The sequence below is a fragment of the Musca vetustissima genome, unplaced genomic scaffold (assembly GCF_032173495.1).
Source record: "Musca vetustissima isolate MV318-11 ecotype Yass unplaced genomic scaffold, APGP_CSIRO_Mvet_v1 utg224470, whole genome shotgun sequence".
In the NCBI taxonomy this organism is placed as follows: domain Eukaryota; kingdom Metazoa; phylum Arthropoda; class Insecta; order Diptera; family Muscidae; genus Musca; species Musca vetustissima.
In genome coordinates, this window is record NW_026883095.1 from 12532 (window position 1) to 40515 (window position 27984).

The 27984-nt window shown below is 34.3% G+C and overlaps 1 protein-coding gene and 4 non-coding genes across 5 annotated transcripts; all 5 read left to right on the forward strand.

The window, feature by feature from the left end:
• Nucleotides 1-661: 661 nt before the first annotated feature.
• On the forward strand, nucleotides 662-27766 carry LOC133329852 (atrial natriuretic peptide-converting enzyme-like). The gene is made up of 7 exons (XM_061538319.1): nucleotides 662-819; nucleotides 23195-23600; nucleotides 23661-23871; nucleotides 25384-26216; nucleotides 26295-26496; nucleotides 26561-26834; nucleotides 26894-27766. Exons 2-7 carry the CDS (start codon nucleotides 23198-23200, stop codon nucleotides 27764-27766), a joined length of 2796 nt encoding a protein of 931 aa, XP_061394303.1. The 5' UTR covers nucleotides 662-819; nucleotides 23195-23197.
• On the forward strand, nucleotides 13563-13654 carry Trnai-uau (transfer RNA isoleucine (anticodon UAU)). The gene is given in 2 exon segments: nucleotides 13563-13600; nucleotides 13619-13654. It is a non-coding gene; the product is annotated as a tRNA-Ile (tRNA).
• On the forward strand, nucleotides 17088-17179 carry Trnai-uau (transfer RNA isoleucine (anticodon UAU)). The gene is given in 2 exon segments: nucleotides 17088-17125; nucleotides 17144-17179. It is a non-coding gene; the product is annotated as a tRNA-Ile (tRNA).
• Trnai-uau (transfer RNA isoleucine (anticodon UAU)) lies at nucleotides 19747-19838 on the forward strand. Its single transcript is given in 2 exon segments — nucleotides 19747-19784; nucleotides 19803-19838. It is a non-coding gene; the product is annotated as a tRNA-Ile (tRNA).
• Nucleotides 21889-21980, forward strand: Trnai-uau (transfer RNA isoleucine (anticodon UAU)). The gene is given in 2 exon segments: nucleotides 21889-21926; nucleotides 21945-21980. It is a non-coding gene; the product is annotated as a tRNA-Ile (tRNA).
• Nucleotides 27767-27984: the final 218 nt, after the last annotated feature.

Here is a 27984-nt window from a genome sequence, read left to right on the forward strand (position 1 = left end):
GATTTTTTAAAAATATTTTTTGAGGTCCTACGATGGTTTTTGAGGATAGGCGTAGATTTTTTAAAAATATTTTTTGAGGTCCTACGATGGTTTTTGAGGATAGGCGTAGATTTTTTAAAAATATTTTTTGAGGTCCTATGATGGTTTTTGAGGATAGGCGTAGATTTTTTAAAAATATTTTTTGAAGTCCTACGATTGTTTTTGAGGATAGGCGTAGATTTTTTAAAACTATTTTTTGAAGTCCTACGATGGCTTTTGAGGATAGGCGTAGATTTTTTAAAAATATTTTTAAAGTCCTACCATAGACGTAGATTTTTTTAAAAATATTTTTTGAAATCGTACCATAGGCGTAGATTTTTTAAAATTATTTTTAAAGTCCTACCATAGGCGTAGATTTTTTTAAAAATATTTTTAAAGTCCTACCATAGGCGTAGATTTTTTTAAAAATATTTTTTGAAATCCTACCATAGGCATAGATTTTTTAAAAATATTTTTTGAAATCCTACCATAGGCATAGATTTTTTAAAAATATTTTTAAAGTCCTACCATAGGCGTAGATTTTTTAAAAATATTTTTTGATGTTATGTTATGTTATCACCTCTAAGTAATTAATTAAGCCAAATTATGCACTTCACTAATAAAATGTCTCATTATCTTCATTTTTCTTTGCAGAATAAAAAATCACAAAGTGATGGAAAAACTTCCGGTTCCGACAAATCACCAAAAACCATAAATAATAACAACAACAACAGTAGTACCGCTAATGGTAATATTTGCGGAAAACATTCATCCTCGTCGAGCAGTAAAACTAACTGGAAGGTAAGTTTCACCAAATGACGACACGACAACGCATCAGCTGCACATACATATGTATGTACGTGTGTAGTGATGGTAAATGTAGAGTGAAAACATGTTAACACATAATGTATATATATAGGTAGGTGCACACTCCCCCTCCATCAAATAGCGTGTCGGTGGGCGGAATAGTCTTTTTTTGTTGGTTGGTTTTGTTATGCCGCTGCTTGTCAATGTTAACACGCTTTTTTCATCAATCGATTTGTGGCAGCACCGCGTTTAAATGCGTGTGTGAAGCATGCAATATGTGCCACAACGCACTGGTTTTTAATTTTAGGCATTACAGTTGAAATGGGGTTGCCCACAAAATGAAATTGGTCGGATTTTTCATTACTTTAGTAAATTTCTTCTACTAAATGGATCATTTATTTTTAGTGTGATTTTTTTATTTTGTATAAAAATTAGATCTCAACCGACAGCTCTATTATTTTCTTACACACGCATCCACGATACGGAAAATCCATTAATTTGTGTGAAGTAAATTAAAAATTATCTGTATGTTGCATAAATGATGAATCGAATATCGAGTAGCCAACCAGTCAGTCAGTGCGTCGTTGCACATAAGGAAACCCAATTTTTTCTGTATTTTATTTACACTTTACTTCGTTGCGTTTGTTCCATAAAAAATTAAAAAAGCAAAGAAGAAGAAAAAAGAAAAGTAATGCGGAACTTTTTAGCAAAATTTATTCATTGCATTAATGCAATAATACGTTCATGTTCCAGTAACATTTGACCCATACCGAACCAAAAAAACAAAAAGTAAAACGGCGCGGAAGAAATGAACTGATAATTTATGAATACACTCATGGAAAACAAGTAAGTAAAAATAGGAACAGACTAGGGGTGTGAAAAGAATAAATAAGAACCCGCCATATGAAATGACTTACTAAAAGACAACGCAGAGAAAGAACTAATTGTTCCCATGCTTGCACAGCATTAGTATAGGCTTTAACCAGTAAGGAAAGTTGTAAAGTCGGCCGGGGCGACAATATGATACCCTTCACCACTTTGGGTATACCGTACATATGTATCCTTACAATTGCATGTCAATGTTCTCTCCAAGGAACATACAAATCTGCAACATATGATAAATGTAATTTCATTCGGACAGATTTAGAGTCGTCTGCGTACCATGGAACAAATTTATGAAAAAAAAACAGTAAGGAAAGTAGTAAAGTCGGACGGGGCCGACTACTGTGGGTATATTAAACAGGACTATTAACATGAAATTGGATTAAATAAAATATGTGATATTTATATAAATCTGAATCTACCTAGATCTATCCATAAAGTATGTAAATCGACTTCAAACAAATATAAATAGGTCATCCTTTTCGCTATGTCTGTACTTCTAGAAAACGCAACTACGTAATTTTATGCTCAATTTTGTACGTTGTGCAAAAATTGATGTCAATCTGACTAACATGAGGAGTATGATGCCCTATTTACTTGAAATCGGGCGAAACTATATATCGAAGCTCTATCCAAATATTAAGCGATTTCAAACAAACTTGTCACAGGTTAGGTTATACTAATTTCAGAACGTTTTGTTCCTATTGGCTCCTTGGTGCGTCAATTACTTAAAATCAATCTATAATAAAAGGGAGCTATATCTAAATCTGGACCGATTTTCACGAAACACGGCAGACATCACTCTAGGCTCAATTCAGTACGTTATGCCAAATTTCGTGCAAATCGAAATATATATAGCGACTTTGGTGCACCATTTACATGAAATCGGACGAAACTATATGTGGGAGCTATATAGAAATCTAAACCGATTTTCTCGAAACTCGGCAGACATCATTCCAGGCCCAATTAAGTACGTTATGCCAAATTTCGTGCAAATCGAAGTATATATAGGGACTTTGGTGCATCATTTACATGAAATCGGACGAAACTATATATGGCTATATCTAAATCTGGACCGATTTTCTCGAAACTGGGCAGACATCATTCTAGGCTCAATTCAGTACGTTATGCCAAATTTCGTGCAAATCGAAAGATATATAGGGACTTTGGTGCACCATTTACATGAAATCGGACGAAACTATATATGGGAGCTATATCTAAATCTGGACAATTTTCTGGAAACTTGGCAGACATCATTCTAGACCTAAATGATTAGGCTGTACCAAATTTCGTGCAAATCGAAAGTTATATAGGGACCGTTTACATTAAATCGGTTAAATATATATATATATATATATATATGGGAGCTATATCTAAATCTGAACCGATTTTTCCCAATTTCAATAGGGTTCGTCCTTGGACCGAATAAGTGACCTATGCCAAATTTCATCCAATTCGGATCATAAATGCGACCTGTAATTTGTTTACAATTTAACATGGACAGACAGACGGACGGACATGCATAAATCGACTTAGAAAGTGATTCTATGCATATTCTCAAAAGGAACCATATGTCTATCTCGTTTCCTTTTGCCTGTTACAAACATATGTACAAAGACATAATACCCTGTACCACAGTGTGGTGAAGGGTATAAAAACGATTTATAACTAAATTGATACACACTATTCGGTACGCCGCTTTGTTAAAAATTTAATTTCAATCAGAGACCCGTTCGAAATAAATGTGGAAACTATGGCTGCATCTGCACCAATTTCAATGAAACGCAATAACGTCATCCAAGTCTCAATTTGATACGTTGTGCAAAATTTCGTTATAAGCGGACAAACAATAGGGAGTTTGGTGCACCATTTATGTAAAATCGGATGAATATATATGTATATGTGGGAGCTATATCGAAATGTGAACCGATTTGTCCTACACTAACCACACATTATTCTAGACTCAATTCAGTACGCCAATTTCATTCAAATCGATGTATATATAAAGGGACTTTGGTGAAACATTTACCTAAAATCGAACGAAAATATATATGGGTGCTATGTAGAAATCTAAACCGATTTTCACGAAATTTTGCACAATTCACTCTAGACTTAGTTCAGTGCGCTATGTAAAATTTCTTGCAAATCGAAAGTTATATAGGGACTTTGGTGCATTATTTACCTAAAATCGGACGAAAATATATATAGGGGCTATATCTAAATCTGAACCGATTTTCATGAAATTTAATACTCATCGTTCTATACTTAATTCAGTACTCTGTGCCAAATTTCGTACATATCGAAGGATATTTAGGGACTTTGGTGCATCATTTACCTAAAATCGGACGAAAATATATATTGGAGCTATATCTAAATCTGAACCGATTTTCCCAATTTCAATAGGGTTCGTCCCTGAGCCAAATAAATGAGCTGTGCCAAATTTCATCCAATTCGAATCAAAAATGCGACCTGTACTTTGTTTACAATTTAACATGGACAGACAGACGGACGGTCGGACATGCGTAAATGGACTTAAAAAGTGATTCTATTCATATTCTCAAAATGAATCATGTGTCTATCTCGTTTCCTTTTGCCTGTTACAAACATATGCACAAATAATTAATACCCTGTACCACAGTGTGGTGAAGTGTATAAAAAATACTTTCTTCAAAAACTACGTCGTAGATTTTTTATAATATATTTTTCAGAACAACAAATATTTTTAAAACATACCATAGACGAGGATATTTTCAGAGTCGAACAGATTTTTTTCAGAGTATACGTAGATTTTTTAAAAGTCTATTTTAAATTTTATAAGAATATATTTTTTTTAAATTCAAACCTTGGCTTAAATTAAAAAAAAAAAATATTTTATTACCTCTTCCTTTGGCTTAGATTTTTTAAAAAATATGTTATTTAAAGCCTAACGTACAATGTCTACCATAAGCGTAGACTTTTGAATTTGTTCCACTTTCCATTTCAACTGACATTTAATTTCGAGTGTATTTGTAAAGATTAATTTCTTTAAATGTACCATGAATATGGGAAAATGTGGAAATGGAAAATCCATGAAACAGCCAGTAGTTCAACTTAAAAAACAGTTCAGCTTACATAAATTTCATTTTCTTTGGCGCTATATTGAATCAATAGTTAATTGTGTGAAAAAGTTTGAATTAAAATTTCAAAATCCATGGAAGGGGATATCGAGGTGATTCCATACATTGCACCTGCTACCAATTTCCAAACATTAATGAAGATCGAACATAGGGGATATCTGACCGTCCTTGTGGTACCTTTCATGAGTTCGGATTATCAACTTTAATCCAAAAATTGAACAGCCTAATATTATGTTCGAGGATGGGTATTATTGGTCCACTTCTTCACCCGATACATGGGTTGAACATTTTGAAATTTTATAATTATCCCATTTGATCTACATCTTGGCCAAACTAATAATTTTACCAAACATAGATTATGTTTGAATATAAATTTAGCAGTAAACTTCTATTACTTCTCCCAAAAGGATTCAAATTTTAGAAAAATTGTAAATATGTTTTTTTAAGATTGAAATAAATTCCCAACTTTATTTAGTTGCCTTAGCAAAATTTATGATTTCCTTAACCTCCTGTAGCATTATAGCCTACGCAAATAATTCATAAATATTATTTAAGCATTACCGATCATAGAAGTCAATATTTGTTGTGTGTGGCAGGCATTGCATTACCTTGCTAATATGACAAACTTCATTTCCATTTCCAGTTTATGGGCTCCAATGCAAATTGTAGCTGCACTGCGCAGCACTAAATACTCATGTCAAAAAACTGTCAAATTTTATTTATGTTGTTTTACCTTGCAAACTACTATAACAACATATGTTTGCATACAAAGGGGAAGAGTATAGAAAAGTTGAGAAGGGTTTTGAAAATCACAGCAATTTTTTAATAGGGAATTTTCTTTTGGCTAAGAAGACGAGATTAATTAACAATTTTCATAATAATTAATTTTTTGGTACTGAAATGAAAATCTGTGAATAATATGTACGAATTTCGTATTATAAAAAATATTTTTTTATAGATCTGTTATAGATTTTTTACATTTATATACTGACATAATATATATTGCAGTATTTAAAAAATGATTTCCACACATTTTCAAACCACATTCTTAAAATATCGAACATAATATTACAAAACAACTTGTTCGTAACACTTCGAGTATCTTTTAAAGACTCGCATAAATCTTATCTCTCAGCTTATTACTGTGTGCTATACATTTGTACATAACAGACCTACTTATGATTGTAAATACATCTGGACATACATATGTAAGTAGTTGTTGATGTTTACAAGATAATTTAACATTTCATTAAACAAGCTACTAATTACAGTGAATAAAAAACAATTTTCTTACTAAAAATTCCCCAAATTATTTGGTAATGCTTCTCCATCTCCATAAAATATTCTGAACACGAGTATAAATAAAGAGTATTTTAGCGAAGTTTCATAACAAGAAAATCCTCTATATAATACTGACATATTTTCTATTGATTTATAGAAGGTTAATTATCCGTTTTCTATATTCTATATATTTAACAAGTAAGAACTTCTATAAGTTTCGACCGGGTCGAATATTTTATACCCCCATCTATTAGAGTGGCATTAAGTATACGTAAAATCAATCGGGACTTTTATATAGGTTTGCTGCCAGCAGAAAAAGAAATATCAAACTACAGACTCTCAATTTGAAACATTTGAAACTGAGGGTACGATTTTAGTATCTGTCATAAACGTACGATTTTAATACAACACATGCCCAGATTAAATTTCAATACATAATATAATTCAATAAATTTAGAACAAACTAATAAATATCAACAGCGGCGCCCATGTGAATATCAAAGATTATATAAATTCGTTTAATGAATACAAAATGTACTAAATTTAATACTTTCTATAGATTTCGTACTATTTATATATGTCTCGATTTGTTCAAATACAAAATGCACTGAATTTGGTACCACTTACATATGTCACGAATTAAATAACAACCTCACCAAAATCAAACCACAAATTCCCATATCAAATTTCAAATTATAACTTTACAAACATACTTAATACCAAATGTACTTATTTTGGTACCTATAAAATAGTACTTTAAGTGTACATATGACATAAATTGTCAGAAGCAACTCCTTATAATAATCTTCAATTCTAAAGAGTAACACTAATAACAAATTTCAGATTTCCCAACATCTTTCGTGCTATTTGTGAATTTTTCCAACCGAAGAGGATGATTTTGGAGTTTAGGCTTCTTGATAGGTAAAAATATCCTTAAAGATGTACAATATTTTGACATAATACCCATATAAAGGTTCTGGGATATATAGGTCACTTTCGATATTTTTAAGTGGTTAGGCCTGAAGTATTGTAATTTGGCATTACGGGTTTTTAGATGTTGAAAAACATATTTCTCAATATAATGCCCTTTTTGACATAGGTCCCGCACCATTTGAGGTAATTTGATGACATTTTCCAACCGTAGTTACTCTAATTTTGTTTTTCGTTTTCTCGATGGGTAAAGAAATCTTCTAAAAAAGTGGATCGATACAGGATCACGCTTTGAGCTAGCACCCCATTTTAGATTTGTGGACGGTCCTAGAAGTACATACCAGCTGAAAAGGCTGTGTTTTGGAATTCCGGTTTCTTGGTGGGTAAAAAAATCTCCTTAAAGATACTCAATGTTTTGAAATAGCCCCCATATAAACATCCTGGGATATATCGGCCCACATAGAACCATTCCAGTTCCTTTTGCAGTATTTTTAAGTGGTTAGTCGAACTTTTCCAAAATGATTGTAATTTACATTTACAAGTGATTTAACATATTTGCCGGATAATTTCAATATAAGGCCATGTTCTGGCACAGGTCCCGCACCATTTTTGATATTTTGATGAGTAAAAAATCCCAAAAAAAATTGAATGTAGGTCCATGTTTTGACAAAGCCAGCATATAAAGGTTCTGGAGTATGTCGGTCCACATAGAACGTTCACGTTTTGAGTATTCGATTATCGGTTGTATCAGCTTATACTACTGTGTATTTTCCTTTAATCTGGCTCTGCTTCTAACTCCAGGTTCAAGAACCTGCGACCTGTACATGTTGTGTCCAAAGAGAAGATGGGGTTAGATGATTGGGTCTGACTGGGCAGTTAACATATACATGCCGGATATTGTCCACCGTGCCCAATATGTACCAAGACCACCCTGGTTCGTCGTGGTAGCTGCTCTTCTTTTGCAGCTATCATAGGTGGGAATTCTCCGAAAATTGTATTCACTCTATGTTCTTGAATTGCTTCCTCAACCGTGTGAATACAATTCAATCTTACTTGATAGGCCTGTTGTACTTCTGGATCTCTCTTTCCAAACCATGAAGATCCTTCCTGACATGACTAGGTGGTGGGTTTCAATCCATTAGGTGACGGTTTGGACGGTTTCTTCAGTAACACCCAAGCAGATATTGCATCGACAAAAGCCTGTTGTGTTGTCGCACAGGAAGGATCTTCATCTCTCTTAGAGTCATGAGGAGACACCCTGTTGCAGACCTCCGGACGGCATACTTCCAGTATTGAGGATTTTTCATTACTCTGCATCCGTGTGAATACATTTCAATCCAGCTTGATAGGCCTGTTGATCTAAAGTTTCACTTTTGGAACTCTGGACCTTTCTCTCCAGATCATGAAGATCCTTCCTGACATTCCTAGGTGGTAGGTGCCTATTCATAAGGTGATGATTTGGGTGACTAAAAACTGACGTTCCTGGTGGTTTCGTGGTGGGTAAACAAAATTAAAAAGAAGCAACAATATTATGAAATGTGAGGTTATTGTTCGGTACAAAAAATCTTCGCATACAATTTTCAATATAGATCCATATTTGGGACCTACAAAAATCCTGAAAATAATTTCGATTGTATTTTGATGCGAACCTAATGTTGTGGGGTGCAGGAAGTAAAGTCCGAAAGAAATTGACGACATTTTTACTTTTTATAAATTTAGAAGTTTTTTTCGGGACGTTACTTATATTCCCATAATTATAACCACAATTATCCCGAAAAACTACGATTTTAAGGAACTTCGAGTGATGGTGCCACTACACTTGCTTCGACTTGGATTGGACTCATGGTAGTTCGAGTTATGCACTATACGATTGTCTATATCGATTGTCTATATCCATTAAATCTGTAAATTATTTCTCATTTCCAAGCCACTGTGCATTCCACTTATTACGACATCCGTTCATAACTCACAGACACACACACACTATAAATAAGAGAATGCCTTTTATCTGCAAATCAAAAAATAAGAAGTATTGCAACACTTTTAACCACAAATTGGTTAATGCTCTTCATTTAATGGCGTTCATTTAATTGGCAGCTTGGTTTGGCCTTTAGCTCCACACTCAGCTACTTTCAAAGATCTACAAACATCTGCCCTTTGGTTTTCATTCATTGTGTTCGGACGCACACATCATCTCGAGTACATATAGTCATAGTTCTTATTATCTGGGGTTTTTAATCAGAACATTAAGAAGCTGTAATAATTTTATTTTGTTGTTGTTTTTTCTTCTTTCTGTAGTTGTTTCTTGTCATAACTGTTAGAGTTTGTCACATAAGTATGATTTTGCGTAATAATATCCGACATTTGTGTTCAATTGTTGGTAAAACACAGATGCATACATACGTACATACATATATTTATCTATATGTATTGGAATATTACTTATTTTTGCCTAGGATAAAAAATAAGAAGAAAAAAACTAAATCTAGTTCGAGTTCAACTGGTTCGAGTCAACCACAGACTTGTGAGCGCAACAAATAACCGCCTGAGTACCTCCATGTCAATTTTTTGTTCAGCTTATTACAACAAGAACTCTCATACTTGAATGGATGCAGAGCGCGTTCGAACGAATCACAAAATGCACGTGTATATCTGTGAGTGGTGTTGCGTTGCGTCTCTTGAGCGCATTCGCCTGCGCGGATCAAATTAAATGGATTGATAAGTTGAACATGATCGTTTGCTGCTGGAGGTAACCTCATACTTCTGAAACAAATTCTTGTGAGTTGCGCGCATGCGCGTTACAGCAGAAGTGCTACTACATATGTACGCCTGTCTCTATGTCGCCTGTACGCCTGCCATGCACGGTAAAGTTTATTGATACATTCTTAAAATCATGGCAAGGTCAAATGTTTCGATGTTGTGTTTTTTTATAATCGAATGACCTCGTCTCGTTTAGTAAAAAGATCGCCGTTGGATGTATGTGACAATAATCGAAGTTTTGTTAAGTTCAATGGAACTCAGAATAGCTGAACGGAGTAAATGTTTATGTAGTAAAAAGTTCACATATCTGAAGAGCAATTGAAATAAATCCTTAATCTCGACGAACACGTTCCTAATGACATATCAGTTGTAATGACGGTATTCAAAATTCCGAAAATTGTCTGCTCTTTAATTGGTATCGCCATTAAAGACTATATCTGATTTAGGGATACGAAGTCGACTTTTAGACATTCCGATTTTTGCCTTTGACTAAAAAGTCGACTTTTCGATTTTGTCAAAACTGTTCAAAATCGATTTTCAATTTTTACCAACTGATGCAAAACATACTAAAAATTTAATTTTTATATAAATTGTAGTCAGCAGATAAAATAAAGGTGCGGAATGTGTATTTTTTAGTCTTTGGGATATTAAATCAAGTATTTATAAAGAATTATTATAAAGATCAAAGGTTGACTTCGAATTTTTGACTTTCGATTAGTCGATTTACTTATCCCTAAGCTGATTGCGACCTATTTCGCCGGATCCTACCAATTTAAATATTCACCACGGTCCAGCAAAAATTTTACTATCACATTTGGCTACCTATATGTTCGTTTCGTTGAATTTCTGGTTGTGGTTCTAAGAAAATGGTTTCAATATAGGCGTAAGTTTTGTCATAACCCCATGTATAGGCACCGTCCTAATTAAATGGTCCTAAACGTATCCAAACTGTTAGATATTTGGTATTTCACAGAGGATCAACATCTTTTGCCAGACAATCTCTATACCTGATATGTATTTGAAATAAACCCCATATATTTCCTTATTAGGAAATTTGTCATTTTCATGAAATTTGGCATGTAGGACTGGTTTTGGCCAATAAAGACCTGGAAGAGTTGCGCTGATCGCTTTGAAATTATACTTAAAGTCCCGTTTATGGTCATGAACGACGCCAATAATTTTCGGTGATGTTTTGTCAGATTTTCCGAGATGTTGTCTTCTACTTGGTCTTTCCATCGGATTTGTGGCCTTCCCGTTCTGCCTGAACCATCACTTGGCTCGCTTTCATATGCCTTTTGAGCTGGGGCATCCACATCCATTCGCACAAAATGGCCTAGCCACCGTAGTCGCTACAGCTCGATCCGTCTGACTATGTCGATGTCTGAGTATAGATGGATAGTTTGCTCATGGTTCATTCGACGGCGATATTCACCGACGGCACAGATCGGGCCATCTCGTGTGAGGTCAGAGGATATTAAAGACGTCACACGACAAACTGTCACCTTGTCTGAATTCTCCTTCAGTATTGAATGGCTCCGAGAGGTCCTTACCGACTTTAACTGCTGTTAAATTTATCCTGCACACCCGTATGCATTTTGTAGGAATGCCAAACGCAGACATGGTTTTAAACACCTCTGAACGGAAGTCGAATGCGGCTTTATAGTCGACCAATAGTTGGAATTTCCCAGGCCTGAAACCGCATTGATATGGTCCAATAATGTCATTGACCATTGGCTTCAGTCGTTCACACAGCACACTGGATAGCACTTTATATGCGATGGGAAGGAGAGTTATTCCTCTATAGTTGGCACATATCGTCTTGTCTCCTTTTTTGTGCACGGGACACAGGATGCTGAGTTTCCAGTCATTGGACATGTATTCTCTAGCCAAATTAAATTAACCAGCTGGTGCATCCTTCCGACCAGCATCTGACCACCGGTCTTGAATAGTTCGGCTGTTAATCCTTCGGCACCTGTTGCTTCAGCCGATTAATTGCTACTCTGACCTCATCTTGGCTAGGTGGTTTACAATCTATACCGTCTCTTCACTGCCACTATTTGATACCAGAAGCTTTTCAAACTAAAGTGCCGGTAATTTTTCAGTTCGAGTTCTTTGTGGATTAGAATGCGTCCTCGTAGACTAATTTGGTCCACAATTTTTGGAAAGGACCTCAAATATAGACTACGCCCATTTTCGATACGTTTTTGGTCATATGAACCTTTCCTAATTGAGGTAGCTCTTATTCTTCGGGAAAAAATACAACCTCATATATTGATCTTTCCTTTATTTTAGCTATTTTGATGATCCAAGGCAAAGTATAGATCCCTATTTTTTACACGCTCCGTATATAAGTCCCGCCCAATTGTTGGTATTTTCATAGTTCTCTGAGCATTTTTCTGTCGAAGTGTTTGTAATTTGAAATTTCACCATCAGAATAAAAGCCCGTGTTTTCACATAGTTCCCACATAATGATTCCTCCCCATTTTGTGTAATTTCATGGTCCTACGCACATTTTCCATCCGAATTATCATTTTGAGCTCTTCAAGTCTCAGTTTTTACATGGCCACCATAAAAGGTTAGACCTCATTTTAGGTCATTTTCATGGTCCTGTTGGCCAATTCTTGCCGTTTCTTCAAACGGTCCATGATCGTTTACGCACTAGCTTAGCGTAAGTGATCCATTTCTCATATCCAGTCAACATCCGTTTAAGAAATTGGTCTATCTGATTCTGTTTAAACAAGGCTTCGCAGATGGAAATTCGATCCATCCTATTTTTTCTGTTAATTGTTGTGGCACCCAAATATCGAGCTTCTTTTTGAATTCAGCTTTGTGTAAATGATTTAAAACAGTTTTATGATCGATTTTTAGCTCCTGAGCGATGTTAAGACTGCTAACATGCCGGTCAGCTTCGATCATTTCTCCGATTGTATCGACAGTTGCGACGAACGGCCTAATGGATTTTTCCCCAACCTAATTCTTAATAATATGCACGATTGTGGCCCTGAAGTATATCTAAAATAATTTTAAATATAATAAAATTCGCAGTTTGAGCTCTGACGGATATATTAAAATATCAAATTCAAACCTATAATGGAACCTTAAAAACTCTAAGAATATTTAAAATTACAGCTTTGAGGGGCTTTTCAAAATTTAAATATTAGACAATTAAAGCTCTGATTATCTCTTTTTGTAAATTAATTTAAACATGTCACAATTATAGCTCTGACGCACCTCTAACAATATTTTACATTATTGCACAGTTCCAAAAATATCCAGCCGCCTAACCTTTGATATACACAATATTCAAATTAACTCTAAAATCCATAGAAATCTATGAAATAGCCAAAGTCTATGGTTTGCCTGTAAATTCTTCGATGACATATTTAAATGTATATCCGAATATCTAATTAATGAACTTTCTTCAATGATTCACATTATTAATTAATTATGAACGTGAATGACTGAGTAAATAATGAATGAATGTGAATGAAACCAATCTGACCCAATTCCCAAGCTTTCCGATCTTCCCCCCATTCATCAACATTAGAATCAACCACTTGTTGTTGCTGATTATTGCTGATGTTGTCGCTTCCTCACTTTTATTTTTTGTTTGTGTGTTGTTGTCATCGACGTTTTTTTTTTTTTTTTGCAAAATCTAAAAATAAAACTTTTATGTGTTGTTGTTGTCGCTGCTACTGCGACATTGTATTGTAGTTGTTGTTGCTGTAGCATAGCTTTTTCTAAGCTTTTGGCAAAAATCTGTTAAGCGCTCCAGTGGCGCAATTGGTTAGCGCACGGTACTTATAATCAGTAACTTGTGAGCAATGCCGGGGTTGTGAGTTCGAGCCTCACCTGGAGCAGTTGGAGTTTTTTATTTGTGGAAAAAATATTCCTTCGGATAGTCAAGTGAAAGATTGATTTTCATCTTCTTCACACATAATGGACTTTCTTTCTAATGTAGAGCAAAAAATGGAATGATACATAACAGAATATAAAAGTTGCTTGCTAATCTTAGATATGATGATTTGCAAATATGTGATAGGAGGGAAGCCCAAGCAAAGCGGGGCTGGTGGTGGGCCAAATCAATAATGGAAAAAATAACATTGAGTCATCTAGAAGTTATTGTAAAGATAACAAATCTCATTTGGGGGACTATATACATATACCAGATACGTGCGTACGGTGCCGTTTTTTGTGCATGTTCGATAAGAAATCGTAATGGGTGGTTCTGCAAAACATCTGGAAGGTTTGTGTGACGAATTAGTTATAGAACAGCAGCTGTGCAATAAAAAATAGCACAGTGCATATGAAACAGATAACACAAATGCCTAACCGGTCGAGCTCACCTGATTTTTTGGGGTATATATTTACAAAAAATCGAAGAGAACTGTCTTTGAAGATTATTTGTATACTCTAAGAAAACTCAGGTTGGAAAATAACATCTTCAGCATACCGAAAATGGCCGGGACGTTTATTTGAATACTATGTCAACACTTTTGATCTTCATTGAATGTTTTTGCGATGAAATGATGCACTTACCAAGAACCTGGTAAGTTAGATCGGTTGGAAAATCGATCTAGGATCATGAAAACGCTTAAAATAGGTGGATCCTTCATATGAGGGATATTTAAAATGTTCTGCGATGGCGATTTTTAATTCATCATAAAACTAGAACAACAAGTTACAACCCCTTCTGCTGGAAAATGAGGATACCTATATGCAAATTATTTTTGGAAGACGTTTTTCTACCTATTATCCTAAATTACAGCAACTTCGAATGTATTGTCCATCAAAACATGGTCCTATAATGATTTTTGAAATCCCAAATTATAGTCACCTTGGAAAAGGGGAAATGCGAATAGCTTAATGAAAAGTCTCAAATGATTCGGGATAAGGGCTATGCCAAAATATACACTGAATATTTAAAAATGTTAAACTGTCTTGATATATTACATACTTATCAATATAAAGTTCCTCTAAAATAATTTTAAAATTCCCGATAACAACTCTGATAGACAATAAAAAATATTTTAAAATTCACAAGTACAAATCATGTCAACATGTCAAACATGTTTTTAATATCCAGCAAATCCAAATTAATCGAAGATTACACCTCGGTAAAAATATTTTAAAATCCGCAATTGAAGATCCGTTCGATTTCTAAAATATTTTAAATGTGTCTCTATGGACCCTAACAATTCTAGATTACCCTCTGATGGACCTCTAAAAATTATAATAAAATCTGCAAACGATCACTAAAATATTTAAAATAAACCCTTCTAATTGATGGATCACTGATAAACTTCTACAAATAAAAGTTCATGCTTCGACGGACCTCTAAAAATATAAAAAAAGTCGACGACTTGATAGACCTATAAAATATTAAAAAAAATTCCACAAATATAGCTTTGACGAATCTCTAAAAATGATCAATGATCGCACCAGCTATTATGGACCTTCATTAATTCTACGATTGTAGCTCTGATTTTGATGTAAAAACACGAGAAAAGCTCTGACTGATCTCTAAAAATACATTAAGAATTAACAACTATCCTCTGAGGTATCTTTAAAAAAATATTCAATTTAATTAAGGATTTTAGTTCTGAAGGATCTGTAAAACATTTAAAAATTCTATGTTTTTTGCTCTAATGGGCCTGCAAAATATTTAAAATTTCAACGGTTTCATCTCCGATGGGCCTTTTAAATTTCACGATTATGGCTCTAATGCACCTCCAAAAATATAAAATTCACCTCTAACCTCTGGTGGACCCTTTAAAATATTTCAAATAATTAATTATACCTCTAAGAGATTTGGAATATAAAATTGTAGATTAGCTCAAGAAATGATACTTGAATAATCTACGTATATAGCTCAGATGGGCAAATATTGCTTTTAAAAAACGTCTGTAGCTCCGCTGTGTCTCTACAAATATATTTTTCAGATCCCTGTTAACCCGAATCGCCCCAGAACTTGTTTTTAATTTTTCGGAAATATTTCATAGGTCATTTAAGTAGGTCCTATGGATTATGTGTGTGACCATATGGTAACACTGGGCTGATTCGGGTTAATAGATATGAGTAGTTTCTTAAATATTATTTATGAAATATATTTTTAGATCCGATTGGCCCCCAAAAATATTATTTAAAAATTAAAGCTATAGATTTAATAGGCATTTAAAATAACGGTATAAATATCCATGTTTATAGCTCAGATGGGCCTCTATTTCTATTCAAAGCTAAATATTAGTTTAAATAGAGTGGGCTGAAAATATGATATAAATTAATAGTTCTTTAGGGATTGTCAAAAATGTTATCTGATGGGCTTCTATAAACACTATATTTCATTGGAAAATCCCAAATTATTGTTCTCAATTATGTAATAAAAATTATGCCTCAAATTTATTCTACAAAATTTATTCCGCATATTTTTCGTCAACCATAAACCTACCTCTTAGAATCCGTTCAAAACACAGTATTTCAAATTCAATTTGCGTAAGGAGAATGTGCGTAATTTAGAAATAAATCGAATACTTGACTGAGGTCATTGTAACGCTTATTTGATTGGTAGATGGACGATGGATTTTTGGCATAAAGCCAACAATTAGTTCAGAACAAAATTCAAAACGTTTTTGTTTTGTTTGCTTCGGTTTGGGTGTCAATTAAAATTCGTAACAAGTTCTCTCATACTCGCAGCAGAGCAAGCAGAGTGATTGTTTGCTGTTATGAATAAATTATTCATCAATATGCAGTGATTGTTAAAGCCATTGTTATACATACATACATAAATATTTTCAGCACAAAATAATAAATAATTGAGAATACAGTTCTTTTAACAGTAGAACCCAAAAAATAGTTTGAATGTTTTCTAATGGTTATTTGTTTGCTATAATATGTCCTTAATTTTTTATTATACTCGGATCTTGATTTAATACTCATTTATTTTATTTAAATTTCACATCTTCATCTCCCCTAACAATCCCCACAATACCCAACCCATTAAAACCACAATGGCAACGCCACAGACATTGTTTTATCACAATTTTGTTTCATATTTCTCTCTCTTGCCACACAGCCACCCTCTTTCTATTGTTCTTGTTTCTAATAACATGTACATTTTGTTGTCATTTCATTCTCCACATGTACCTCTTGTTTGTCGTTTCATTACATTTTTGTTTCTCTTGTTTCATTTCCAATAAACACCATTTTGTTTTGTTTCGTTAAAATGTTCTAGATGTGTTTGCATGTGTGTCGACACTACATTCATGTGCGATATTTGGCAGCGCCCCTCTTATAGCTCCTGTGGCGCAATTGGTTAGCGCACGGTACTTATAATCAGTAACTTGTGAGCAATGCCGGGGTTGTGAGTTCGAGCCTCACCTGGAGCAGTGGTTGTTTTTTGGCAGTTCGATTAATTTTAATAAACAAATAATATTTGTTAAAGTGGAAACTTCTGGATGATAGAATTTTGAGAATATAAGCCTTATATTATAAGACAATTCGAGAAAAACTAAATGTTTGCTATGAATGAGTATATTGAAAAATGACAGAAAAGTGGTCTAATATGATAGGGGTATGTGATAGAAATGCATTATCTATACTAATAAAAGAGTAAAGTGATTGACAGACTGATTTAACGATTCATCAACGCCAAGACGAAACGGCTGAAGATAGAATCTTGAAATTTTGGGTGAGGGAAAAGTACTAAATACATTTGTATTTGGCGAACCGGTGGAGCTGGAACTCTGAGATTTGGTTTGGTGGTCGTTGATGGAGTGTAGGATAGAAGTATCACAGGGTTTTTGGAAATTCGATCTATAACTATCCGAAAAGTACGAAAATGTACTAAATTTGGTACAATTATGTAGCATGTGAACGGATAGCGCTAAAACTTGACATTTGAAATGTGAATTAAGGTTGAGAAGTAGGGTCCATTTAAGGAGATGGTTTTGAAAGCGTGTACTCATGTATACGAAAAGTACTATATGGTACTATATTTGGAGATACAAATCGAGCTGGAATCCTGGAATTTGAAATTAAAGCGGGAACATTGAAATTTGGAGCCAGGATCACTGTAGGGGTTTGGGATTGGGGTCAGGATTCATTTTAAGAAAATAATACGTATGGGTACTAAATGGTACTAAATTTGGTACAATTTGAATTTTAGGTGAACCAATAGAGCTAGAATCATGAAATTTGGAGTCAGGATCACTGTTGAGGTGTAAGATTGAGATATGTAGGAAGTTTTAGAAATTTGTACTAATGTGTACTAAATTTGGTACAATTTGAATTGTGAGTGAACCGATAGAGTTGGAATAATGAAACTTGGATTTGGGATCACTGTGGGCGTGTAGGGTTGGGTTATGTAGGAAGTTTTAGAAATTTGTACTAAGTGTACTAAATTTGGTACAATTTAAATTGTGGGTGAAGCGATAGAGTTGGAATCCTGAAATTTTGATTTAGGATCACTGTGGTGGTGTAGGATTGGGGTATATAGAAAGTTTTGGAAATTCGTACTGTTGTGTACTAAATTTGGTACCATTTTGAATTGTGAGTGAACCGATCGAGTTGGAATCCTGAAATTTGGGCTTAGGATCACTACGGGAGTGTAGGTTTGTGGAAACAAGGAGGTTTTAGAAATACGTAGTGATGTGTACTAAATTTGGTACACTTTAAATTGTGGGTGAACCGATAGAGTTGGAATCCTGAAACTTGGATTTTGGATCACTGTGGGGGTGTTGGTTTGGATTAAGTTGTCATTTTTTTTAATTCGTACTACTGTGTACTAAATTTGGTACAATTTGAAATGTGAGTGAATCATGAAAATTTTATTTAAGATCACTATGGGGGTGTAGGTTTGTGGTAAGAAGGAGGTTTTGGAAATTCGCACTACTGTCTACAAAATGTTGTACAACATTTTGTGGACTTAGGATCATTGTGGGGGTGTAGGTTTGTGGTAAGGAGGACGTTTTAAAAAAGTCGAACTACTGTGTACTACATTTGGTACAATTTGAATTGTGGGTGAACCAATAGAGTTGTAATCCTGAATCTTGGATTAAGGATCACTTTAGAGCTCGAATCATGAAATTTGGTACTAAATGGTACTCAAATTCAATTTATGGTCGATATTAATGTGTAGATTGTTTAGTTTTTCTGCCATATGCAGTTTTCTGTGAAAATAAAATAATATTTTAATACATGTTTAAATATAACTCACATTCGCTAACGAATATGCCTATGCTAGTATAAGATAAAACATTACAATTATGCACTGAAATTGCTATTATTACTTGGATGGTTTGTATTGTTTTTAGAGGTATTTTCCAACAGTGTTTTTGGGGGTGACATACATCTATTCATAAAAATGAACAATACAGGTCCATGTGTTTTGGTGTTTTGGTCTTTTGAGAAGAAGGAGTAGATCGATATTCCCCATTTTCGAACTTAATTTAAGTCTATTATTAACATATCCAAAGTTTGGAAATATCGTGCCCATCAGCCAGACAGAAAGATTCCTGTTGTAGCAAAGTGTATATCATTAACCTTACATTTTAAATATACCGTCTAAAGAAAAACACAAAAATCAATAATTTAATGATTTTCTAATCTTTTGCATACATTACTAATTTTTCTTTTGAAATTTTAAAATGATTTCCCATTTTTTGTTTCTACATCCACCCAAAATAAATACCCTTTTCCCCCACAAACAGTGGTAACATTAAATATTTCACTATCAACAAACAACACAATAAACCCACTTCGTTGATTACCATTATATTGTTTCTTCCCTTTCATTTCTTTGCCAAATGGTTTCACTTTCAACGTTTCGCATCCATGTTCTTAATACAGCATAGTGAGTGCGGTTGTATGTGTGCGTATGTGTATTTGCACATCGCTGTATCTACAGTTCCATGGCTCTGTTTCATGTAGGCTATTTGACAGCAACCGGGCAAGCGCTCCAGTGGCGCAATTGGTTAGCGCACGGTACTTATAATCAGTAACTTGTGAGCAATGCCGGGGTTGTGAGTTCGAGCCTCACCTGGAGCAGTTGATTTTTTTTGCAAATATATTTGTATATTATTTTTTAATTTTGTATTATTTTATAATAATTATAAAATAAGAAAATGTTAAAAATAATAGAAAAACAAATATATAATAAAAAAATATATAATTAAAAAACTGTAAAAAAAGCTAATTAGTGATAAATATAGAAGAAAAATTAAATTTAAAACATTAAAACTAGTAAGCTAAACCATTATGGTTTTGTTATGGACCTTTATAATAATTATTAAAAAATCCATGCCTTATAATATAGATTAAAAAAATATTTTTTTAATGCTCGCCCTATAATTTTGGCACAATTTTTTTAAAGCACACCCCGTAATTTTGAAAAAAACAATATTTTTTAAAAACCATCGACCTTTAATATTGAAAATTTTAAAAATCTACACCTTGTAATATTTATTAAAAAATGTTTTAAAAGATCTACGCCTTATAATATTGATCAAAACATATTTTCTAAAACTCAACGCCACATAATTTATTTAAAAACCAGTAAGGAAAGTAGTAAAGTCGGACTGAACCGACTTTATGATACCCTTCACCACTTTGGTACATAATTTTTATTAATTTCAGTACGTTTTGTCAATCGAACTAGATATGGGCCTTTAGTGCAACATTTATTTAAATTCGACGAAAGCATATATAGAAGATATATTTAAATCTGCACCAATTTCAAGAAAACTTGACACACGAAAGGTTATAGTAACTTCAGTACATTGTACAAAATTGTGTGCCGATTGCCAATCTTTGGGTCTTTAGTGCATAATTTAAATTAAATCGGTTGAAAATATATATTTGATCTATATCTGAATCTGAACCGACTTTCACGAAACTTAGCACACATCATCGTGGACGTAATTCAGTAGCCTATGCCAAATTTCGTGCAAATCGAAAGATATATAATGACTTTAGAGCCCGATTATATGGGAGCTATATAGCGGAAATATATATAAATCTGAACCGATTTTCTCGACCTAATTCAGTACTCTATGTAAAATTTCGTGCCAATCGAAAGATATATAAGAACTTTGGTGACCTTTTTACCTTAAATCAGACGAAAATATATATTTGAGCTATATATAAATCTGAATCGATTTTCTCGAAACTTGGCACACGTAATTCTAGACTCAATTCAGTACACTATGCAAAATTTCGTGCAAATCGAAGGATATATAAGGACTTTGGTGCACTATTTACAAAAAATCGGACGAAACTATATATGGGAGCTATATTTAAATCTGAACCGATTTTCACAAAACTTAGCACACATAATTCTGGACCTAATTCAGTACTCTATGCCAAATTTCGTGCAAATCTAAAGATGTATAAAGCCTTTGGTGCACCATTTACCTTAAATCGGACGAAACTATATATGGGAGCTATATCTAAATCTGAACCGATTTTCTTCAATTTCAATAGGGTTCGTCCATGGGCCAAATAAGTGTCTTGTGCCATATTTCATCCAAATCGGATAATAAATGCGACCTGTACTTTGTTTACAATTTAACATCTACAGACGGACAGACGGACGGACTGACGAGCATGCATAAATCGACTCAGAAAGTGATTCTATGCATATTCTCAAAAGGAACCATGTGTCTATCTCGTTTCCTTTTGCCTATTACAAACATATGCACAAAGACATAATACCCTGTACCACAGTGTGGTGAAGGGTATACAAACTTTAAAAAATCTACGCTAAATAAATTTGATCGATAACCAAATTTTTTTTAAATTTTTTAAAAATAAATAAAGCTACTCAAAAATTATATTACATTTTGCTAATTAAATTATTTTTTTTTAAATTGAATTTTTTTTATTTATTATTACTCAATTTATTTTTTTATTATCTTTTAAATTTGTTTCATTATTTTTATTTTCATTTAAAAAACACAAATTTCAAATCCTTATTTTCAATATTGTTTTTAATCCTGGATTCAATTGAATTTCAAGGCCGATCACCGCTTAACATTTGAATTTCAATTGAATTTCAAGGTCGATCACCGCTTAACATTTAGCTGCAGTTAAATCAACAGCTCCTGTGGCGCAATTGGTTAGCGCACGGTACTTATAATCAGTAACTTGTGAGCAATGCCGGGGTTGTGAGTTCGAGCCTCACCTGGAGCAGTGGTTGTTTTTTTGGAAATATTTTTTAAATATAAATACGATATGAAATTAAAAACCACTAATTTTAGTATGCATTGTTATTTGCATATAAATTCCAAATAACCCTTTCAAAATAATTACGAAGCTGATACAAAGACAGATGGGTGTCTTTTCACATGTGCTGCATGAACTTCATGGAATTTGAGAAGGGTGGAATTTCTGTATATTATACATATACACATAAATATGTATGCATTTATGTATGAAAATGAAATCCATTGTGCGATGTGCTAATTTTCTATTGGGATTCACATGCATTATGTTCCTCAGGTGTTCACTTCGTGCAACCACCACCAACCATCTTTCTCAATTGTGTCTTGCACCATTTGCAAGATGATGATGGGTGCCAAAAAAGTGAAGTGTATGCAAATTGGGTTTCTGAACATTTGTTGAATTGTCTGTCTTGAAATTATTAATGAAATTTTCAATGATGAATTAAAAAAAAGAGAAGTAACAAAAGGCGATAGATAATCTAAAAATTTGTGAGTCTCCTATAACCTATAATTTATCTACAAAATGGCTAGTAAATACGCCCTATAATATTGATTGAAAACCTATTTAAAGCAATTAAAACATATCTAAAAAATATGCCTTATTAAAAAAAAAATAAATTTAAAGAAATCCATTATCAATAAAAAAATATTTTTCAATAAAAAATATTTTTAAAAAATCCAATATTATTGAAAAAAATATTTTTATAAAATCCTTGCCTTACAGTCTGGTTTTAAAAACAATCCTAATTATTTAGCTTAATTTTTGTAATAAAAAAAGCTTTTCAAAGAAAATTTGGGAAACCTATTTGAAATTCAACCTTGCATTGAAAATTATTTCGTTGCACTTGATACAATATCGTTACAATATTACTTGCATTCCGATATTATGTAAATTAATAGCTACTTAATACTACCAAAAAGCCTACCTTGGCATGCAAACTATCAGGCATTAGAGCATTTCATGTTGTTCCAAAAGTTTTAATGGCCATGACTAAAAGTCATGGATCATTAACAATCGATCAGCAATTTCCGTTAGAAAATGAATTACATAATTATAAAAAAATTACGATATTAAAAAAAAAATAATAGGCCTAAGAAATTATTTAATTTTTTTATTAAATTTTCCATACTTTCACTTTTTTGGGATTTTTTATTTACAAATTTTCTTTCGATTTATTTCAGGGCATGCCTTCATCAAACGTCAGCTCAGCACGTGAATCGTCATCGACGCAGGGTGGCAGTGCATCACAAGCCTCAACCACAACCGTACCAAAAGTCTTTCACAATACCCGCTGTACCCGGCATCACAAGGCTCACAGTCATTCGCCAAATCGTAACGGTAATGGTATGGCCATCGGAGCAGATATTGCCCATCACACACTTAACGGTCACAGTCACAATGGTCACGGCCACATTCATCATCTACCCAGTGCCGGACATCGAAAGAAAACGGAATCCGTATTGTCGACAGATTCGGATATAAGATTTACCCGGCGAAAATTGGGTGATAGCCAGAAGTGTGGTTGTGCTGTGATTGCAGGATTTCTAGTCGCTCTCTTGGTGGCTGGGGTATTTGTTTATGTGGGATGTAAGTGGGAAGTGGAATTTATTATAGAATCAGATTTTTAATTTTTTTATTAATTTTCAGATACCTATTTCAAACCGGAACCATTGTCTGATCGAATTTTCCGTGGCAAATTCCAAATATTAAATGACAAATGGTCCATGGACTTGGCAAATCAAAATTCTCAGAGATTCCAGCAAAAGTCAAGGGATTATAGGGAACGTATCAACCTATTAGTGAGACGTTCGGATCTACGCGAAGCCTATGAGGGTAGTGAAATATTGGCATTAGATGGGTATGTACTTCATTTTGATCTGAGATAAAGTTTATTAGATAAAAAATATATTATCTAGGTTATTAAGATAATCTAGATACATTATCTCTACTATTCAGACAAAATATTATCTACATCATGTAAAAATCATAGATTTATTATCTAGGTTATTTAGATAACGTTGACGTATTATTTATGTCACTAAGACAGCGTAGTATTATATCTAAAATATTTAAATAATATAGATACAATATTTGCGTTATTTAGATAACTCAGATACATTATCTATGTAATTTAGTTGACGTAGAAACTTTAGTCACTTATTCAGATATCGTAGATTAATGATCTACGTTATTAAGATGACGTAGATACATTATCTAAGTTATTTAGATAACGTAGATACATTATATACGTTATTTAGATAACGTAGATACATTATCTACGTTAATTAGGTAATGTAGATACATTATCTACGTTGTTTAGGTAATGTAGAGACATTATCTAAGTTATTTAGATAACGTAGATACACCATCTACGTTACTTAGATAGCGTAGATACATTATCTACCTTATTTAGATAACTTAGATGCATTATCTACCTTATTTAGATAACGTAGATACATTATCTACGTTATTTAGATAACGTAGATACATTATCTACGTTATTTAGATAACGTATATACATTATCTACGTTATTTAGATAAAGTAGATACATTATCTACGTTATTTAGATTTCGTATATACATTATGTAGGTTATTTAGATAACGCAGATGCATTATCTAGGTTATTTAGACAATGTAGATACATTATCTACGTTGTTTAAGTAATGTAGATACATTATCTACATCATTTAGATAACGCAGATACATTATCAACGTTATTTAGATAACGTAGATACATTATCCACGTTATTTAGATGACGTAGATACATCATCTACGTTATTTAGATGACGTAGATACATTATCTACATTGTTTATATAATGTAGATATATTATCTACGTAATTTAGATAACGTAGATACATTATCTATGATATTTAGATAACGTAAATACATTATTTAGGTTATTTAGATAACGTAGATACATTATATACGTTATTTAGATAACGTAGATTAAATATCTACGTTATTTAGGTAATGTATATACATTATCTACGTTATTTAGGTAATTTAGAGACATTATCTAAGTTATTAAGATAACGTAGATACATTATCTACATCATTTAGATAACGTAGATACATTATCAACGTTATTTAGATGACGTAAATTCATTATCTACCTTATTTAGATGACGTAGATACATTGTCTATGTTATTTAGATAACGTAGATACATTATCTACGTTGTTTAGGTAACGTAGATATATTATCTACGTAATTTAGATAACGTAGATACATTATCTATGATATTTAGATAACGTAGATACATTATCTATGATATTTAGATAACGTAGTCTCTTTATCTATGTTATTTAGGTAACGTAAAAAAGTAGATACTTTATCTGTGCCTAATTTTTTTTTCCCGCATTTCCAGTTTCGAAGATAAAAGCGATATTCTGGTCCATTTCAATATGGTCTTCGATCCCTATGCTGGCCTGGTGAATACCGCAGATCTTCTAGCCCTATTTGGCGAAGAGTTTAACAGTCCGAATCCCCGGTATTTTGCCAACATAACTGTCGATCCCCAGTCATTGATGATCAAAGAAGTTACGGGTCTAATTGAAGAACCGATTATGTCCTCGTCACCCTTAGGTGGTGATGATGAGACCACAGAGATAATAACCACCACCCCTAGACAACCACGACGTTGTGAACCTCTAAAATTAAATTACTGTCGGTCGATTGGTTACAACATTACCACCTATCCAAATCTATTGGGTCACACCTCCTTCGAAGAAGTCCAGGCCGATGTTATCGCCTTTCGCGAATTGGTTGATGCCGAATGTTTCCGTGAGGCATTTGACTTCGTGTGCCGTCTGCTGCAACCGCCCTGTGAGGGACAAATAAATGTAGAACCCTCACCGGGTATTATGTGTCGGGAGTATTGTGAGCAGTTTATGCGAGGATGTGGCAATCGATTGCCAAAGCGTTTCCAGAAATATTTCGATTGTGAAAAGTTCCCAGAATCGACGGGTATACAGTCGTGTCATCATAAGCCCCGCTGTGCCAGTGATATGCAAATGAATGCTCATAGTCCACGTTTGTGTGATGGTGTTGCCGACTGTCCAGATCTGTCAGATGAAAGGACCTGCTCGTTCTGCACAAGTAATTCATTATATTGTGGTCGTGGTAGAGCCTGTGTGCCACGCAAGGCTCGATGTGATGGCAAGGCTGATTGTCCAGATGGTTCGGATGAAAAGGATTGTCGTAAGTTGGGGAAAAATAAATCTACTTCGAATTATATAATTAAAAAAATCTACTCTCTCTCACTCTTCCTCTCTTCAGTTTCCATTGCCCCCTTGGCCTCGGAATTAATCGATCCTGAACCCATGGTACCCTACTTGCCACGATTCCACCCTGAAGGATATGCTGTGTTTTCGGAAAAGGGTTCTGTGGGAAAACTATGTGCTGAAGGTTTGGAAGGTGATAGTAAACTGGTAGTTCGGCAAACTGTGGCCGAGTCTCTGTGCAAATCTTTGGGCTATGAGTATGTCCGCATTTGAGAATTATTCAAAATCAAAATTTTTATTCTAAATCCTCCCCTTTTACAGATCTGTGGAAATCTTCGATGTGGTTACGGATACTGAAAACATCAATGATTATGTGAGGGTGTTGGACCCACATGCTCCCGAAATTTCCTTTGTGCGTACCCATTGTCCCCGCCGTCAGGTACTCTATGTAGGATGTGGCGAGCTGCAGTGTGGCATACAATCGGTATTGACGGGCAAACAACATCTTACCCTACCCAAAATGTCTTCGCCTGGAGATTGGCCTTGGTTGGCGGCATTGTATCGTGAGGATATTCATGTGTGCGATGGTACTTTGGTAAGAAATTACATTGCAAAAAAAACTGATTTTTTAAATCAAAATGCATCCCTCTTCAGATCTCCCCCGATTGGGTTCTCACCACTGAATCCTGCTTCCAAGGCCAGCCAAGAGCCACATGGATGGCCGTTTTCGGTTCCGTACGTCTAGCTTCCAAGGCTCCATGGACCCAACGCCGACGTATAATTGGCATGATTAAGAGCCCCGTCGAAGGTTCGACCGCAGCTTTGATACGCCTTGAAACTCCTGTGGTGTTCTCGGATCATGTTCGTCCCATATGCCTGCCCGATGAACAACAACGTCGCCAAGAACAACAAATTCAAAGACGTGCCTATGTTCCGAAAGCTGAACGCCTAGAGGGTAGAAGTGGTGAATCCATAAAACTACTCGAACATGAGACCCAACAATATTTCGAATTACCCACAGTTACAACAAGTTCTGAAATGTCGGATTCTCAAGAAGGCAATAACGATGAGGATGATTCCTATGAAGCATCGGCATACAAAATGCCCCAGGCCGAATCATTAGTATCGGAAATTGAAGCAGCCGATTTTGATAGTTACCCTCTGCCAGAAAGTAATCCCCAAGTGCAATATTATGGTGTTAATCAAACGACAACCGCAACAACTCCGGTGGGTGTTGGTGTGGGTCCTAAGGTTGTGGCGACATCAGCAGAACAACATCCCGAACAAATGTGGACAATGTGCAATACATTGGGTTGGTCACGGCAGCGTGATCATCTGCAGCGAGTCCAGTTGAAAATCGGCGACATGGCGGCATGTGAAAATGTCTCAATCGCCACGGTGAATAGCATGTGTACGGAGGCGACATATCAGAAGCACGATTGCACGGTAAGTGGTGACACACGTGGTATTTGTTATATCCGGTTCGAGTTTGAAGTACTCGATGGAAGGGTTGAGTGTTTGACATAAGAAGTTTTTCGATAAGAAGGATTATTCTTAAGTATTGAACAGGCACAGCTGGAGAGAGTGGAAGGAAATGAGTGGAGTAGGATATGATTAGAACTTCAATCGTTTAACTCCAGATGGTGACATACAATTTGTTGTTCCTCACATAAGTCAATTTTGATAATTCTAAGAAAAAAGTAGAGTGGATTTAAGAGGACATAGCTGGAGTTATATAGTTTATC